General features: G+C 51.0%; 1 protein-coding gene across 3 annotated transcripts; it reads right to left on the bottom strand.

Moving 5' to 3' along the window:
- Positions 1-1,059: 1,059 nt before the first annotated feature.
- Positions 1,060-11,740, bottom strand: LOC308633892 (phosphatidylinositol 4,5-bisphosphate 3-kinase catalytic subunit delta isoform-like; the record flags this gene model as incomplete). 3 transcript variants are annotated; one of them, XM_081267177.1, is made up of 22 exons in its annotated part: positions 1,060-1,197; positions 1,809-1,941; positions 2,287-2,432; positions 2,604-2,727; positions 3,287-3,454; positions 3,921-3,999; positions 4,160-4,272; positions 4,372-4,550; positions 4,666-4,765; positions 4,915-5,058; positions 5,254-5,375; positions 5,462-5,629; positions 5,702-5,752; positions 6,135-6,265; positions 6,353-6,449; positions 7,089-7,310; positions 8,380-8,469; positions 8,852-8,914; positions 9,155-9,334; positions 9,528-9,760; positions 9,858-10,086; positions 11,597-11,740. In XM_081267177.1, the coding sequence occupies 22 exons, from the start codon at positions 11,738-11,740 to the stop codon at positions 1,060-1,062; spliced, it is 3,054 nt and encodes a 1,017-aa protein (XP_081123303.1). The 3 variants fall into 3 exon arrangements, with proteins under 3 accessions (XP_081123303.1, XP_081123302.1, XP_081123301.1); XM_081267176.1 differs by having other exon boundaries at positions 5,462-5,626; positions 8,852-9,001; XM_081267175.1 differs by having other exon boundaries at positions 8,852-9,001.
- Between the last annotated feature and the right edge of the window lie 3,590 nt (positions 11,741-15,330).

The following is a 15,330-nucleotide window of genomic DNA, read 5'->3' on the forward strand; positions in this document are numbered from 1 at the left end:
AGGGAGCCTATTCACACATCACCACACAGACCCTCTCTGACCTTTCACCCTGACCAGGAGGAGCTCTGCCAAGCTCATTTTTTATACTACACATATGGGAGGCAGGCTCCTCTGCAGCTGTAGAGGTTCAGTAAATAGAGTGGTATTATTTTCTTACCTGAAGTTGAAAGAGGTGAGGGCATCCTCTACCTGAGAGTCACTTTAGCAGTGAAGAGTAAGCATCCCTGTGTCTGGAGGGTACCCTGGCTTCTTTGGGAGCTGCCCAGGACTTGGTCAATGGAGAACATGCAGGGGGGGCCACACGGGTGGCAGAAGGTGATCTGGGGATTGAGGTGTCCTAAGTGGACAGGAGGCCAAGTAAATGCTAGGTCGGGAGCCTGGGAACAAGGCTTCCCCAAGAGGAGGTCAGTCTTTTCTGGGCAAGATCCACCAGCTGGAAGACCTGGAATGCCCATCCTAAGACAAGAGCAAGGTACAACCTCAAGGTGCCCAACTCACAGTGCTTGGACACAGTGCAGCACCCCTCCTCTGCACTTGGGTGCATTTGCATTTATGGTGTTTTGTTCTTTTTGTTATTTTTCACTTGTACATGGACAAATACCTTTATTTTTAATTTATTTTTATGTGGTGCTGAAGATTGAAACCAGCGCCTCACACGTGCGAAGCAAGCACTCTACTACTGAGCTTACAACCCCAGCCCTGGCTGTTTGGTTCTTTATAATAGTTTTTTATATGACAGCAGAATATATTACAATTCTTATTACACGAATAAAACACAATTTTTCATATCTCTTGTTGTATACAAAGTATATTTACACCAATTTGTGTCTTTGTACATCTATTTTAGATAATAATGTCCATCACATTCCCCCATCATCTTGAAACATTTCCTGTCTGTCTAAACATTTCCTGTCTGTCTAAATAACTAGTGTAAACAAAAGGCAATTGTGTTTTTCTTTACCATGAGGTGTAGTTCAGGTGTGAGGCCCCATCTAGGACAACCCAGGGTAGCTGTCCTCAGAACAGGTTTGTCAGCCTGTGGCGGCTCAGAGGTGGCCACTATTGCCGGTTGTCTTTGGTCAGGTTGTGTGCCAGCCAGTTCACTTTGGTCTTCCAGCTCTCCCTCAGGGCTTCATTGAACTTCACCCGGAAGTGCTTCAGCCCCTCCTCCTCTGTCTTCCCCAGCGCCAGAGTGTCCTGGGACAGAATCATCACAATGTATCAACATTCAGGGGTCCTGACCTTGCTGTATCTGCAATCCCTTCTGCCTCCCTGTACTCCTGCCCCCTTGGGTTGTTGAAATTCCTTCCTAAAAGAACTGCAAGCAGATGGTCAGGTGGCCTCATCTTAGCTGAGAGAAGGGCAGGAGAAGCTTTAGGGAATACACCCCCTCCCACTCTGCCTCTCACCAACTGAAAAGACAGGAATGGAAAGTGTCTTGCAAACCTACAAGAGACTTTATCTCATGCATGAAAGACACTGAGGACACATGGGATGACCAAACAAGATCACAGTTCACCTTCATTTGGGCGGTAGGCCCAGGGAGTGCAACATTCTGGCCACTTCGCACCATACTGCAATGCTGGGCCTGGGATGGCATGAGGGCCCCCATCTGTGAGGTGAATCTCCTAGGTCCCTGAGCTGTTCGGGCAAGATGCACTCTGACCAGGATGAGCTCTGCCAAGCTCATTTTTTATACTATACATATGGCAGACAGGCTCGTCCGCAGCTGTAGAGGTTCAGGCAGGCTTTGGGAAGTTTGTGGTGGACTCTGGCCTCTAGTCTGGTGTGGCTCTGTGCTGGCATACCTTCAAATACTGGATGTCTTTGGAGGAGCTGAGCTCAGGCAGGCCTGCTGCCTGCATCAGAGTAAAGAGTTGGAGGAAGAGGAGCCCATGGCGCTGCAGAATGCTGTAGGCCTGTTCACAGTAGCCTCGAAACCTGAAGAAGTGGAGGAAATAGGTACAGCCCTGGGTCCTCCCTGCCACCCCCAGCCCCAAACCAGCAGAGGCTCTGCATCCAGCCAGCACCTGCCCCTGAGTGTCTGCCCCTGGTCGTATTATGGGTGTACCCAGATCCTCTAACCAATGCCCCTGCCTGGGCCTGCCTCCTACACCTCCCATGGACCTCCTGTTTGCACTGCCCAACAGGGTACTCTGGGATTGGGGTGCACCTGCAGAGAAGGCAGCACCCCCAGGGTGGAGGCAGGAGTTAGGCTGAGGGTATGTCCCCATCCCTGCCCCTGGATGGACACTGTCCCCTCACCAGGGCCCTGGGCACCCTCACCTTTCAAACTTCTCATTATCACTAGTCTTTCCCTGCTGAATCACGTGGACAAAGTCATGGGTGAGGATGAATGGGACTCGCTCACGGTTGATTCCAAACTTGGTCTTGAAATTCCCCAGAAAGTGGCCAAAGTCAATATGAAATAGCTGAGGGGAATGAAGGGCAGCTACTGAACGGGCTTCACAAAGAGAGGTTCTGTTTAGAGGAAGTCAGCAGGACTTGGGGCACTCTTCTGGGAGCTGTGGGAAGGGCAGAGAGGCCCCTGGGCCAGGCATGTAGGACAAGCTCACTGGACAGCTGAACACAGTGCCCCTTACCTGCCCATTCTCACGGATCATGATGTTGTCACTGTGCCGGTCACCGATGCCCAGCACATATGTGGCCACACAGTAGCCGGCACAAGAGAGGGTGAACTCCTCAATGGCTCGATCCAGGGCTTCTCTGGGTGGGGAAGATGGAAAACCAGGGCTCCTTATATTTTCCCTCCTCTTGAATCTGGCCTTGTGTTAATCAACAAGGAGGGCATTATTCTGGAGCATAGGTCACCATGCCCAGCTTGAAATTGCCCCCTTCTTCCACACAATACCATTCAGAGAAGACAAGGACTATGTGTTAGATGAAGAGAGGCTGCACAAAGAGGCACAACTGACATCCAAGTGCCTAGGTGTGTGACTGGGCCCTTGGTAGATGCTCTGGGCTCAGGCAATATCACAGATGCTAGCCATAGCACCAGCTATTTCAAACCACAGCAGAAACACTCAGCAGAACCCACTCAAGCTACATATCTGTGACTAAACACGGTGGTGGTTTTAATGCCCAAAGAGTTGAGTAGCATAACACAGCCATGAAAAATGGACACCCGGGAACAGTGACCTTCTCTGTCCTGCCCCAAATCAGATGTGGGCCAGTGCTCAGCTGAGCCAAGCAGCCATGGAAACTGTCACAGGCCTTCCCTCACCTTTCACTCTATGGAGCCTCTCCCAGGAATAAGAAAGCCTACCCAGGGTTCTTGGACTTGAGCCAGTTGAGCAGGGCATCCTTGTTGAAGGCAGCCATGGCAGCCAGGTTGCTCTGGTTCAGCTGGATGTTGGCAATGGTGTCCGAGTGCTGCACCGCCTCAATGAGGCCCATGCAGTAACCAGTGGGAAGGCAGCCATAGGGGGTCATCCTAGCACATGAGAAGAGGCACAGGCAGACACTATGTTAACCATTCTCTGGGGCTACTGGAACCCCCTGGAAATTGAGGCACCCAACAAAACCACAGGGAACACTGCTCAAATTCCTGAGGATGCCAAACGGGGTGTGGGGCTCTGGGGAAGGTGCCTCAGAGACACAGAACTGGCACTCAAGTTGCAGAGCACACCTTGGCTGGGCTCATGTTTGCTCTGAAGAGAATGAGTCAGTGGGCTTGGAAGAAGGTGGCACTGCTCCCCAAGGGGTAGGAAGCCAGGAAATAGGAGCTGAGCACCAGGAATAGCCTTACCCAAACCCCTCCAGCTGCTGTACCCCTCTTGTGAGAACAGCCGCTCTCACAGCCAAAAGGGAGGTATCAGTTTAGACCAGGGACTCCTCCAGGAGCAGGCTCTGAGGCCTGTTACAGACCCAAACAAACAGGTGATGGATAGAGGCCCCACCTTAGGTCCAGGCCCTCCTGCTTCCACAGGGCATCCATGAGCTGGATCATCTGCAGAGTCAGCATGTCCTGGCGGAGGTCTGGAAGGGCAGGAGTTTCTAGTGGGTTATACACCCATGCAAGGCTCAGAGTATCTGAGCTCTGTCTTCTCAGGGAACCCCCTGGGGCCGACCACAGAACAGTATGGGCCTAGGTGAGAAGGCCAAGGCCTCAGCATGTCCCCTGCCCAGCCTGGCTCACCATCCCCGTTCTTAAAGATGATGCCAACGCTCTCAGCACTGCCTGCCTCCTCACTGCTGTACATGATCCACAGGGGTTTCATCTTGGAGTCCATGAAGGTGCACCTTTCCACACTGCAGGCAGAGGGCAGTGTTGGCCTGGGTGGTTAGGGGCTTAGGGCGGGAGAGGGGGCTTAGGGCCTGGCTCCAGGTGGGGCTAGGCCTGGGGCTCACCAGACTTCTGCCAGCATCGTGCTGGGGTCCAATGGGGACTGCAAGTGTGAAAGGGCTTCTAGATAAGTATCCTGGCGCATGTACAAGTGCATCAGCTCCTTAGTTTGGGGCTTGGTGGTCTTCTGGGAGCTCACCTTCACAAAGTCGCTCAGGGCCTTCAGCTTGCTCAGTGCTTCCACCTGGTGGGCAGAATGGAGTAGCAGCAGTGCACGTGAGCCTGAGCCAGAACCAGGAGTATGACTGAAGGGGCCTGGAAGGGGAGCCCGCCTCAGGCACAGGCACTCTGAGCCTCACCTGCTTCATCAGCACCTTCATGTGGTGGGTGCTGCCCCTGAAGTAGGCCTCCATGATGAGGCCAAAACGCAAGGCCACGGACGGCACATGCATCTCAGAGCTGGAGGGAGAAGATGGGGCTGAGAATGGCCAGGAGTGGCACATAGCCCTTCCCCAGCCCAGTAAACATGAGGTCAGCAGGCCAGGAGACCCTCATCCCCCATGGCTTTTCTAGGTTCCCAAGGAATCAGCAGGGGTGCATCCAGCTACCGAAGATGCCAGAATAGGAAGTGGCTAATCTTTCGGTTGGCCAGAGCCCGGTCCAACAAGAATTGGGTCAGTTCGAAGTCCAGGTAGGACTTGTACTTGAGGACCTGCACCAGCTGCAGCAAGCACTGGAAAAGCTCATCGTCCCTGTAGGGGAGGAAGGCTGGTTGAGTCTGGGGTTCTGAAACTCAGGACAGAGGTCTCCAGCTGGCAGGTGACTGGAAAGAGGGTGAGGCCAGCCTAGGCTCATCTCCACCCAGCACCCACTTCCAGGTTGCCAGGGCAAGCTGTCTTAGTGAGGAGCTGGCAGCCTGTGGGCCTCAGTGCCCAGCTGGGACTCACGTCAGTTTCCGCAGGGACCTGATGGCAAAGGAGCCCACGTGGCAGTCGGGGAAGCTGAAGTCCAGCAGCTCCAGGGCATTCAGGACCGGAAGCTCAGGCCAGGAGCACAGCAGGTAGAGCATCTGGAGGGCGCTTTGCAGTCAGGTTGTGGGGGGCCCACTGCTATCTCTCTACTCCAGCTGTGCCCCTGGTGCCCCTCTCCACCCACCTGGGCCACATCCTCGTGCTTGTTCCACTTGGTCACGAGCAGCAGGTGGGCCAGAGCCTCTGGGAAGTGCTCCTGCACTTCATGCCGCATCTTCCACACCAGGTCCTTCTCATGCTCATACAGCTCTCCCGACCCCCGCTGCTCCAGGATTCCCTGTAGCTGCAGCTTCTAAGGGGCACAGGCAGAGTGAGGCCTCCAGCCCAGCACCTGGCTCCATGCCCCACCAGCACCCCAGCTCACCTCCTCCTTGGTGGTAGGCCCATGCTCCCCGTGACGTCCCAGCTCTAGAATCTGCAACAAGTGTCTCTGCTGTGAGCTCCCCAGGCCTGGGCCAGCACTGGCAGGGCTCTAGGTAGGGCGTCTGCACCTCAGCACTACTGCCAACCACTCTTGCTGGTGGGAGCCCTCCTGCACACTGCAGGGCATTCAGTAGCATCTCCAGGCTCAGCCTGCCACAGGCCAGTAGCACCTCTCCCATTGGCTGTGACAGCAAAATGTCATCAGACATCACCAACATCCCCTGGTGGGCCACATAGCTATTGGAAGGCCTCAAATCAGCATGATGACGCAGCCCCCAGCAATGGGCAAAGCCTGGGGTGGCCAGGGACCCCGTCTGAGGACCTCCAGGAAAGCTCCTGGTTAGCGCTCAGCTTCCAAGAAGGACCTCACTGACCTTCTCCAGGGCAGGGTAGTACACAGGATGAGGGGCCACCTCGGGCAGGTAGATGACCAGGGTGACAGCACTCTCTGTGTTGGGATTGCTATGCACGGTACCCATGGGGTTCAGCAGGTCTCCTTTCTCATCTGAAGGCAGGAGAGATGTAGTTGTAGGGGAACCAGTTCTGGATGCCTCACCCTCCAAGAGCCTCTCCCTGCTGGGCCTGGGTCCACCTGGGACCGAGGGCCACATGTAGAGGCAGAGCTCCCCAGTCTTGAGCTGGTCCTTGTAGTCAAACAGCATGAGGTTGGCCCAGGCGATTGGGCAGTCCTGGAGAAGGATACTAGAGATCAGAGTGAGCCTCTTCTTGTTCATATGCAGAATGGAACCAGTCTCCAGGCCAACCAGGAGAGAAGATCCAGACTGCATGGAAGGTCTACAAGTTAGACCCAGGAGGAGTGGAAGGACCTGCTATCTCTTTCCTATCAGAGTTTCAGTAATTAAGCCTGCAAGATCACTTCCTGGCTGCCTGCATCTTCACACCCAGCATCCAGAGACACTTGAGTAAGCCCACCAGTCCCATAGCTGGCCCAGGACCAGGGGCAAGTCACATCCTGGGTCTAGTGACTTGGGGCCCAGCCACACTCTCCCCAGGCAGCCACTAACTCATCATTTCTGTCCCCCTGAGAACACTGTCCTTCCACCAAGGGAGCTGCCTCCAGGACCCCAAAGGACCACAGGTCTGGGCTAGATATTTCAAGTCAGGCAACTCATGAGCTGTTACTCAGGCAGCACAGGAAGCCAAACTATGGAGCCAGACTAGGGCAGGCAGAGAGACTGGGGTCCCCAGGCTCTCCCAGAACCCTGTTCTCAGGGTGCCTGCCTGTGGGAGCAGGATTGCAAGAGGCCCCAGTAAGGGGTTTCACTGGGTGTCTGAGGCCTGGGCCTCTCCCAGTCAGCACAACCCACCTCCTTCTTGTACTTTTTCTTGCTAGAGTATGCCTTCTTGGCCTTCTCCATCACGGCATAGAGTGCAAAGCAGAGCCGGGCCATGCGCGGCAGGTCACAGATGTTGATGTCAAACTCCAGATGCTGCTTCCACATGGGCTCTGAGCACATGCTCACCTCCAAGCTGGACATCGTCTTGCACAGCATCTCATTGCCATGGAAGAGCCCGGCCTGCACCACCAGCTGGGGAAGGGGTACAGGGCATGGATGAGGGAGTGAAGGCCCCACCCCATCAAAAGTTCCAATCCTCTCCTTGAAAGTCCCCATTTACACAGGGGTCCAAATCTATTTCTTGCATTGAGAGTGGTCCAGCAGAGTGTAGGCTGGCAGCTCAGTGGTACAGGTGTCTTGGGGAATTGGTACCCCAGGCTGTACTGGGGCAAGCCAGTCTCAGTACACTTGACTCTGTGGGTCAACTCAGAACCTCAGTTTCCTCATCAGGGTTCAGAAGTTCCAGGGTCCCTTCTGCTTCTAACAGCTCTGGCTACCTTCATGCCTAGCATCTTCTGAGCCCCATGTGGCTCCAGTCTCCATTGCACCTGTTCCAGTTCTAACCTGCCAGCCCATCCCCAGAGCTGCTCCCACCCAATCCTCCATGACTCCTGCAGACATACCCCCCATATTGTAAAGTAATGCCAAAAAGAGACCCAGACAAGACATGCTACACTCTGTGGACCCAGACAGGCATCACCTCCCAGAAGTGGGATAATAAATCCACCTCTACAGGTGGTTCTGAGTGCAGAGGAGCCATGAAAGTGCTTTTTGAAGAGACAACAGGGCACTGTTCCCCAAGCCCATGGGGGCTCAGCTTCCAGGGGGAACCATGTGCAGTGTCCTCCAGACTCTGGGCACCCCTGGGTTGGTAACCCCTGGAAGCACCTCAGCCCAGCTGCAGCCAGCTTCTATGGTGCCTTACACATCTCTGACTGGGCCTCCTACTTCAATAGGCTGTGCCTGATTCCACAAGCTCCACCAAAGTCAAATACCCACAAGTTGCTTGGCCCAGGTTTCCATTAATTGGCCTCCCTGGCCTGCTGGCCTGCTCCCCTCCCCTCTTATTGTTTGGATGTGGCTCACAGCCAATCCAGGCAGAGAAAATGAGTAATGTGTCCAGGTGACTTTTGTGTGACACCCTCCCACTCTTCTTTCTCTGCTGCCCCTCCAGGCTACAGCACACCCTGTTTGTGAAACAAACAAACAAACAAACAAACAAAAAAACACCTGTCCACTCACCTGGTACCCGAGCCCCTACCTTCATCTGCTCATCAGCATTGATTTTGCTGCCCTGGATCAGCTCAATGCAGAAAGGCTGCCCCAGTGACCACAGGGACACAGAGGAGGGCTAGAGAGGAGAGGAGAGGGGCTTAAATCCCAGCTCATTCCCCTGGCTGCTGAAAGGCTGGGGAGAGGGGGAGAGGGTCCCAAATTTGTGGCAAGGTTCAGAAACCTGTCTCCAACACAATCCTTTACCAATCTGCCACACAGGGGCCCAGGGGCCCCAGCCCCCCTGAAATATGCAGAGAAGTAGGCAATCTGGGATCACGGTAGCTCAGACAGGACCCTACCCTGGGTGTCAGCTCAAGGCCCTGACTCTCCAAAAGGACTGCACCATCCAAAGTCCCCTGGATCAATGCCTAGCCCTGGTGCTGCCCAAGAGGCTCTAGGATTGGCCAAAAGGAGGTAGGAAGAGAAAGAGGGTAAGAAAGGGGAGGACATCATCTCACCTTCTTCATGGGAATGGGGGGCGGTTTGGTGTGTGGTTTCTGGACCTGAGGGGCCGGTTTGCTCTGCTCATCCCGCATGGCAAGGATGGAAGAGGAGTGCACCATGGTCAGGTGGGGGGTCTGTCCACTATGCAGGCAGCTGTATATGTACTGAGATGAGAGTGTAAGATTGAACTGTCAATGGGTGGTATATCCATTCCCTGGAACCAAGAGAGACCCACAGTCTGGCTCTCTCACTCCTATGCTGGCTCCTTCTAGAGTGGCAGGGATCCCAGAGTGCAGAGGGCTCCTTGAAGGCCTCACCTTGAACTGACAGAGCAGGTAGCTGCCATAGAGGTACTCATGCCGCCCATTCACCTGCAGCACATAGTCCTCAGGCTGCTCCATTGTGAGGTGTTGGTATACCTTGGCCTTCTTCTGGAGGGTGCAGGCCATCAGCGCTAGGGGCACATCCTTGGTGGACCAATTCAGCCTTGGTGAGCTTACCTGGTGGGATGCTTGACTACACCCCTTGCATGCCTGCATACCTGGCAAATGCTGTGTAATGCCAGTGAGTGAAGGGAAATTTGGGGGCCTGGGACACTGGAGTGTCTTATCAGTGGAAGATCCCCATGGGCACAGCAGTCCATGTGCCACAGCTGGAGCAGCCTCCCTAGGACATGGGCTATGGGCTCACCCTGCTGCCCTCAAATTTGACATTGACCAGCAGGTCTGGGTTGGAGATTTGAGAGGTGTTGCTGCCCCCCCAGCTCCTGGTGGAGGGCTCCAGCTGAAGGGGAAAACTGTATTGCAGCCAGGCCTCCCAGCCCAGCTGCTGCCGGCGGGCAGCCGCCTCCTCACTGAACTGGCGCATCTTAGTGCGGAAGTCATTCACTTCTGGGTCTTGTAGGCAGTCGAACTCATGGAGGCCTGTAGGGCAGGAGCAGGCTCAGTGCAGGTGCATGTGGCACCAGCCACCCAGGTGTGCCCTACCTTGCTGAGGCGGGGGCTGATCTGCAAGCCCTACCTTTGCCAATGAGGAGGCTGATCTGTGAGTTGATGAGCTTCTCCATGCAGTCACCCTGGCGGGTCACCAGGCGCAGCATGGGCAGGAAGGGCCGGACATCACATAGCCGCTGCTGCTCATCCTCTAGCTCCTGCTGCTCTGCGGTCTGGTTGACACAGGTGAACACGTAGGCCTCAGGGTCACTGAGCATGTGGAAGAGGGGCTCATTCTGGGCTTCGTGCCACAGCATCTGGGAGGAATGGTTATGGTCAGCCTTGCTGGCCATGACAGCTGCTGGGAGGCAGACAGAGGCCTCTAGTCTGGGCATCCCACTCTGCATGAGCCACATAGAGGGCAAAGGGATACCCCAACATCACTTCCTAGGAACCCTTTGGCCCTTGGGACCAACCAGCTAGTCAGCAAGCTTCCTGTCCCTGTGCTCTGTGAAGGACTTGATGTGTGGAGATTGGGGACTGAGCAGCCACACCTGCCTTAGACACATTATCTAGGGCTGCTTTCACCCCACCAAGGCAATGGTGGCCTTGAGCCATGGCAGAGCTGAACCACTGTGACACATAGCACATAGCCCACAAAGCTTCATGTAAATAAAATATGAAGAAACCAAAACCACAATGAAATGAGAGATGGGACCCCAGGGACAAGTCTGCTACTGTAGTGTTTCAACTTTAGGCACATTGTTTGAAGTTCTGTAAGCACATCAAGTGAACCACATAATGATGTTTACAGGAACTAGAATATGAACAAAATGTTACTGTGGTCACTCAGAAAAATAAGTCATGAAAGTTCATAATCAGAATTTAGCTAGAATGTGGTTAGAAAACAGGAAATGGCTAAGGTAGTGCCTGTGGCTGTCTTCTATGGCAGGATCACAGGCAGGTCTCTTCCTTCTCATTCTTATTTTCCAAAATTTTATGGGCCAATATTATTATTGAACTCAGGGACACTGAGCTACAAAGCCATACCCTCAGCCCTTTTTTGTATTTTATTTAGTGACAGGTTCTCACTTAATTGCTTCAAATATCACTATGTTGTTGAGGCTGGCTTTGAACTTACAATCCTCCTGACTCAGCCACCGGAACATTTGGGGACACACCCAGCTACTTTTGAAGTAGAAAATTTTAAGGAAGGATGGAAGGAAGGCAGAGAGAAATTTTCCAGGACATTAAAAAAATCCCTCAAGTGTGGTCCATTGCTTCTATCATTTTTTTCTTGTTCTCAATAATAGCTTTTAAAATTGTGAAATAAATTTTTGCCCTCGGGCAGTCCAAGGCATGACCCATTAAACCCTAGTTTGTAAGTGGCACAACCCCATTGAAAGCCATAGGACAGCATCTACCAAAGCAGATGTTCATTGCTTTGACTCAGTAATTCATCCTGAAATTTATTCAGTGAACCTGAGGACCCTTTCCAAGGATGATGGGCACTATGTTGACAACAGTTTTAAAGACAAATTCCTGCAAGGCCCTTATGTGGCTGCAAGCAGACTGTGGTCACTAGTAGCTGGCCCTCTGGTAACTAGGGAGGGGAACACATTGCCATGGGGTAAGCTGAAACTAGGGAGGGGAACACATTGCCATGGGGTAAGCTGAATTTGAATAGTAAGTGGAGTTTAACCACCACTTTTATGCAAGTTCTTGATATTGTATATTTTTCAAAATTTATATCTGAGGTTCTCAAGTGTGAGGAACAAAGCCTCTGACTTTCTGAGCTCCCAGGGCTGACAGGAGACCAGGCAGTACCTGCTTTATGGTGCTGAGGTTGGCATTGCGGGACACAGGGAAGCTCAGGTAGATCCCTGTGGGCAGAAGGAAGTCAACCACCACCCTCTGATTCTTCTCCACCTCGGTCCAGAATTCCATGGGACAGTCAATCCCCAAGGGCATTCTGCTTTGTTATTTCTCTGTGGCCATGTGACATGTAAAGGAAGCAAAGGCAGAGAGTCCTTGAGAGTAGTGTATGGGGGCCTCGGGCAATGTGAGGCTCAGGGCTGAGGGCTCCCAGGTGGGCACATGGTGTTCTCCTCCCACAGGGCCCCCACTGCCCAGGTAGCTGCTGCTCCTACTGCCCCAGATAACTGTCTGCACTCAGCTGCCTCTCACTCTGGTGGACACATCTGCCTCCCTCACAGCGGGCCCAGAGCCATAGACCAAATAATTTTCCTCTGGAAATTATGCATCAGGGAGATGCTATCATGGCCACCACCTGGCAAGGACAAATGGCAGTATGGCTGGGTGTACAACTCAGGACTCGAGAAAGGCCAAAGGCTATGACTGGACAAAATTTATATTTTTTATTTTTTACACTGGGAATTTAAGCCAGGGACACTCTAACACTGAACTACATCCCCCATCCTTTTTATTGATTTTTTCCTCCACAGGGATAGAACCCAAGGGAATGTAACTACTGAGCCCCATCCCCAGCCTATATTTGTATTTTATTTAGACACAAGGTCTCCATGAGGTATTTAGGGCCTTGATAAGTTTCTGAAGCTCTCTTTGAACTTGAAATCCTCCTGTCTCAGCTTCCCAAGCAATTGGAGTAACAGGTGTGCACCCCAGAGTGTGTGTGTGTGTGTGTGTGTGTGTGTAAGATTTGGTGAGATATATTGATTGAACTGAGCCCCAAACCTGCCCCCACCACATACATAACAAAACATTACAGAGAAATTTTGTCTTCCATACACTCCAGAACCAGATCAGCCCCTTACTGCCCTCACTCCCAGCTTCCCCCTCCAGGTCACCACCATCTGGAATCTGTTTATCTATAGCCTCCATCAGTGTTTTTACTACTAATTTGTATCCACAAAGAAGTCCTAATATTTTTGAATGCCTTAAACCTTCTTAAACTAGTGAATCTTCTGCAACCTGCTTTGGCTACTCAATGTTCCTTAGATCCATCCACCTGGATGAATACATGTAGCAATAGTACATTCATTTTAACTCCTGCAAGGTGTTTCACTGTATAAAGAAAGCACCTTGTATTTGCCCTGATCATGGTGATAAACTGGGAAGGTTTGTTTCTATTTTCCTTAGTTGTTACAAAAGATGCTACAATGTATATTCCTATACTGGGTTCATAGCTTGCACCTGGGAGCAGAGAGGAGGCTGGTCCAAGAGCAGTATGTGAACCTCATGTTTGGTGTCAAGGAAACATATACACATTAAAAGGGAAAAGACAGGTAAAATTAAGGATCAGAATGCATTTTATTTAATCCAATGTATCCAAATTATCATCATGTTGACAAGAAATCAACACAGGGAAAAATACTAGAGATATTCCAACTATTTTTAGTATTGATCCTTTGAAATCTTTTGTATAGTTTATGCTTATTTCATTGCCAGCTTTTCTTTTTCTTTTTGTTTTCTGCCATTTCACTTTCAGATTTTAATCAGAAATAACTGGCCTTGGATCATGGTTTAGCTCAGTGTCAGAGCACTTACCTAATATGTTCAAGCCCCTGGGTTCTATCCCCAGCCCAACCCAAACAAATACCACAAGAATTATTTTGTCTACTCAATTTTCACACTATTTATAGGTTAAAAATATTCACCAACCCAAGTTGTCCCAAACAAATAAAGCTTTTCTGATAAAGACCAGGTATCAATTTCTAAATTTCAATTAATGTAAATTAAATAAACTGTGGGTTATTTTGGGTGTGGGATGAGGTGCAATTCTGAGGATGGCACCCAGGGCCTTGTGCATGTGAAACAATTGCTCTACTGCTGAGCTGCCTCCCAAACAAACAGAAAGTTTTGAAGTTCATTCCTTAATTGTGCACTATCTACGTTTCAAGTGACCAAGAGTTCCATGTACTGAAACCTATGATAGGTATAAATCCATCATTCACTTGCTCAAGTACCCCCATGTTTTTCTCAACATGGTGCTGCCCATCGTGAGTTCATGCTTGATCTCCAAATTACCCTCAGCATTTGCTATTGTCAAACTTACTCATTTTTGCCAATCTGATGGGTATGAAATTGGCTTACTTTGCTTAATTTGCTTTTCGCTGATAATTCACAAAATTTTTAGCTTTTGCAGGAATCCTACTTGTAACCTTGGCATGTGTCCTGTGGGGTTATTTATCTTATTCTTGTTACTTTATAGAATCTATATATTCTACATTCTATTCCTTTGTGGATTAAATGAAGTGGAAATGTTTTCTTCCTACTCTGAGTCATCTTTTCTCTTGGTATATGATCTCTTTTTGGTAAATAAAAGTTTTTATTATTAATGCAATAAAATATATCAATGTTTTTGGAGGAGGTCACTCAGTATTAGAGATAATTAGCATGTACAAGACCCTGGGTTCCATCCCCAGCACTACAAAACAAAGGAAAGCAATCCCATGCAACTTCCCTACCTACTGCAACATCACAGCTCCTGTATTTAAATGACTTTTGAAAGTAGTTGAAAGGACATTCAGTTTTCATTTGTTTTGAGAGAGTGCTTCACTATGTAGCCCAGGTTGAACACAATCTTGCAATCCTCCTGCCTCAGCCTCCTGAGTAGTGGGGATGACAAGCATGTGTTGTGGTGCCCAGCTACAGACATGTTTAATTTAAGACTGATATTCTCTGGTGGCAGTGCCAGCTGGGGCCAGGCATCCCTGGTGGTATGCGGAAGTGGCTTGGAGCAGTGTGATTCACACATTGCCTTGTCATCCCAGGGCACTGCTGCTGGCAGACGATTCCTTGGATTGTGAAACCACATCCTATTTTAGGTTCCTCTTTCTTAGAATGGCCAAGCCAAAGATTCCTTTATTATTCAAAACCTGGGGGACTATCAGGAATCCTGGAGAATCTGTCTATGATGCCATGTGTTCTTTGGCCAAGTGGGGAAGTCAGTGGGACACACTGGGTCATCTAATCTGGTGAGGCCGAGATGAGCACACAAGGGAAGACCTACCAGGAGCTCTGAACAAAAGGCCTGGGTTCTGAGAAAATGCACTCCTGCTCCCCTGCCCTCAGCACCCTGGAAGTGAAGTCTTCAACCATACTTCCCCAGGAAGGTGGCAGGGAAATAATTCCACAGAGAGTGAAAAAGTGGAAGACCCATGAAGGCTTGTGCAGGATAGAGAGTGAACAGGAGACAGGACAGGAGAAAGCCAGATCTCCTTCCCTCTCTCTGTTCCCAGGACTCAGAGTTCATCAGCCAAAAAGCCTCAACCCTCTGCTCTGGACAAAGCCCAGACCCATCACTCTCTCTCTCACAGATGTCAGCAAATTCAGGGACTTCAGAACTGTCCAAGAATGAAAACTGATATAACCACCTTGGAAAACTCTCTGGCAGAATCTCTGAAAGGTGAACACACCTGTGCCCTGCACCAACACATCCACTCCTCAACAGATGGGTCCAGAGACACGTGAGAGTGACTGTAACATCACTGCTTGGGACAGGCTGACAAACTCACATCAGCAGTAGGGTGGGGAAATAAACTGCGGTTATTCTTTCCAAGTATAATGTTATATCACAG

The sequence above is a fragment of the Spermophilus citellus genome, assembly GCF_964194105.1.
Source record: "Spermophilus citellus genome assembly, chromosome: 15".
Taxonomy (NCBI): Eukaryota; Metazoa; Chordata; class Mammalia; order Rodentia; family Sciuridae; genus Spermophilus; species Spermophilus citellus.